Source organism: Galeopterus variegatus, unplaced genomic scaffold, assembly GCF_000696425.1.
Source record: "Galeopterus variegatus unplaced genomic scaffold, G_variegatus-3.0.2 Scaffold9149, whole genome shotgun sequence".
Taxonomy (NCBI): Eukaryota; Metazoa; Chordata; class Mammalia; order Dermoptera; family Cynocephalidae; genus Galeopterus; species Galeopterus variegatus.
This window is the reverse complement of record NW_007735260.1, coordinates 9,363-11,782: the sequence shown is the minus strand read 5'-3', so window position 1 is coordinate 11,782 and position 2,420 is coordinate 9,363. Positions and strand designations below refer to the sequence as shown.

At 53.1% G+C, this 2,420-nt stretch overlaps 1 protein-coding gene across 1 annotated transcript in view; it reads left to right on the top strand.

Annotated features, from left to right (window-relative positions):
• The window catches only part of LOC103609083 (contactin-associated protein-like 3), a gene marked incomplete at both ends in the record, with an annotated part of 41,199 nt that extends 38,783 nt beyond the window's left edge, over positions 1 to 2,416 (top strand). The window contains 2 exon segments of the mRNA XM_008593453.1: positions 899 to 1,042; positions 2,167 to 2,416. Of these exon segments, the coding sequence (XP_008591675.1) occupies positions 899 to 1,042; positions 2,167 to 2,416 (394 nt within the window).
• Between the last annotated feature and the right edge of the window lie 4 nt (positions 2,417 to 2,420).

The following is a 2,420-nucleotide window of genomic DNA, read 5'->3' as shown; positions in this document are numbered from 1 at the left end:
TGATTGTACACACCACACAGAGTGGGTACAAGCTAAAGTAACTTTCCAGTTTCTTGAACACATTTACTTGTGTGCAAGTTTGTTTCTGCACAGATGAAAACACCCTGTGCATGGACATAAAGTGGTAACGTCCCCTCCCCAGGTACATGTCACACACAGCCAGGCCTGACAGCCCCCTCGAGAGGATCGGTCATGGCTCTGTTACACATGGCATTAGACAGGGGAGTTCCCTGATGCAGACCCTGGAACTTAAAAGTTGAGCTCTGGGGGAAGAGCACAGCAGGGTGGGGACAGCAGGGCAGGGGCGTGGGGAGACAGGACACAGACGGGAATCTCAGGTCAGGTCCTGGGGAGCAGGTCCCGCCGGACCCCGTGGGGCTCTGAGTGGAGGCTGCATACCAAAGTTTCTCACCTGAGTCAGGAAACCCACCATCCTCTGCAGACGGTCACCCCAGGGCAACAAAAGTTCCCAGAGAGAAAGTACATTAAGGGGGAAGGGAGATGGAGCCGCACAAAACTTCATGCAGGGCCGGAGGGGAAGGGGTGGGGCCCGGTGTTCCGGTGTGGGGACCCTGTGTCCCGGCCACCGTCCTCCAACCACCCTGGCGCAGGTGGCAACAGCTCCTTTTCCTCCCAAGTGCCCCAGTTTGAAGCTAAATGACCTTTCCCCCTAAGTGTGGGTGCAGACGCTCCAGCGCGAGTGGGTATCGGCTCATGTGAAATGTTTTAGGGTCTATGTCTCAGAATTTTATTGAAAATTAACAAACACTATGTTATAAAATTAGGCAAAATCAATCTACTCGTGACTGTTTCTATTCTACCCATGAATTGTAAATGTTTTAAGCAGATTGTCAGAAAATCTCTGAAGAATGCTACTGATGTGATGTGTGTTTCTAAGATCAGCTTTGGGGGGATCTCAGCACCTGGAAAGCCGGTGACGTTTCAGAGGAAGAGCTTCCGTGGATGTTTAGAAAACATTAATGTTAATGGAGAGGACGTCATTGACTTGGCCAAACGGCACAGACCACAGGTCCTCGTTACGGTGAGTCCCCTGGGGACTGGCTGGTGTCTGAGAGGTGGCTTCCTGGCTGCTCCTAAATGTCCAAATGTCCAGGATGATGTGATTGATCTGGCAGCTTCCTCAGAATGGCGGTGTGCGCGTGACATGTGAGCCCGGCCAGAGGGAAAGGAACTGATGTTTGTTCTTTATACGAGACGAGGAAACACGCTCTTGCTTAAAATGTAAAAAGAAGATTAAGTCTCAGCTTGCATTTTCCTTGAGTGGAGATGTTATTACTCACAGAGGCCAGTCCCTTCAGACGCAAGTCCCAGTGAGCCAGCAGGGTCTCCGAGCCCCACAGGGAGAGCTCCCAGGTTCCTTACATTCAATATCACGGCACTTGAGACATATGGAGCAGAGCGTTTGCTGTGGAAGTTTATATGCTATTGCAATATTCTCTGTGACTCACAGGGAGATGACAGACGGACGCTCAGCATGGCGTCATTTAATCTGAGGCTGACTCCAGGCTGAAATCCCAGACATGCTTCCTGATGGCTGTGGCCCTTGGACATGGTTTTAATCTCTCTGTGCCGGCACATTATTTGTATATACCAGTTAATACAGCATTCTGGTTAAAATCCCAATCTCCTGGGCTTTGTTAACGGACCCCACTCCTGAAAGATGAATTTTTCACATTGGGCTGAGCCCTCCTGACATGGCAGAAGCCAGCGGCTCCAGTCAGTGCCTCTTGCGGGTCCTTCTGCAAAGGCTGCCACCTCCCATGACCCCGGGCCTCACCCAGCAGCTCATCCAGATGTGCGTAAAGTGAGGTCCCCTGTACTCAGGTGAGAACCCTGTTTCAGCATCTTTACATCTTCAGGAGGACGGTGTGTTGGGACCAGTGGGGCCAAGTCTGAGAAGCTGGGTAGGTGGCTGTGCTCATCCATTGCCACGGTCAGCGTCACCTGAATGTCCACTGGGCTCCTTCCTGGATGCTGGTCACTGGGGAGGACACAGGAGATGCCGGGAAGGTCATTGGAATCTGGTGGGGGTTGGACAGAGAACAGGTTATCCCAGAGAAGCTGGGGTGACAGGCAGCGTCCACCTGCCTGTGATGGAAGTGTCCAGAAGCCCCTCAGCACTGCCTCTGTCTCTTCCATCCTCAGGGAAACATCTCCTTCTCCTGCTCACCCCCACAGACAGTGCCGGCTACGTTTCTGAGCACCAGGAGCTACTTAGCACTGCCTGGCACCCCTGGGGAGGACGGGGCTTCGGTCAGCTTCCAGTTCCGGACATGGAACAGTGCATGGCTGCTGCTGTCCTGCCAACCTCGCCCAGACTCAGGGGGTCTCCTCCTCAACCTCAAGGATGGGAGCCTCAAGCTGAGTGTGCACCTGCCCCCAGGACATGCACAAAGTGA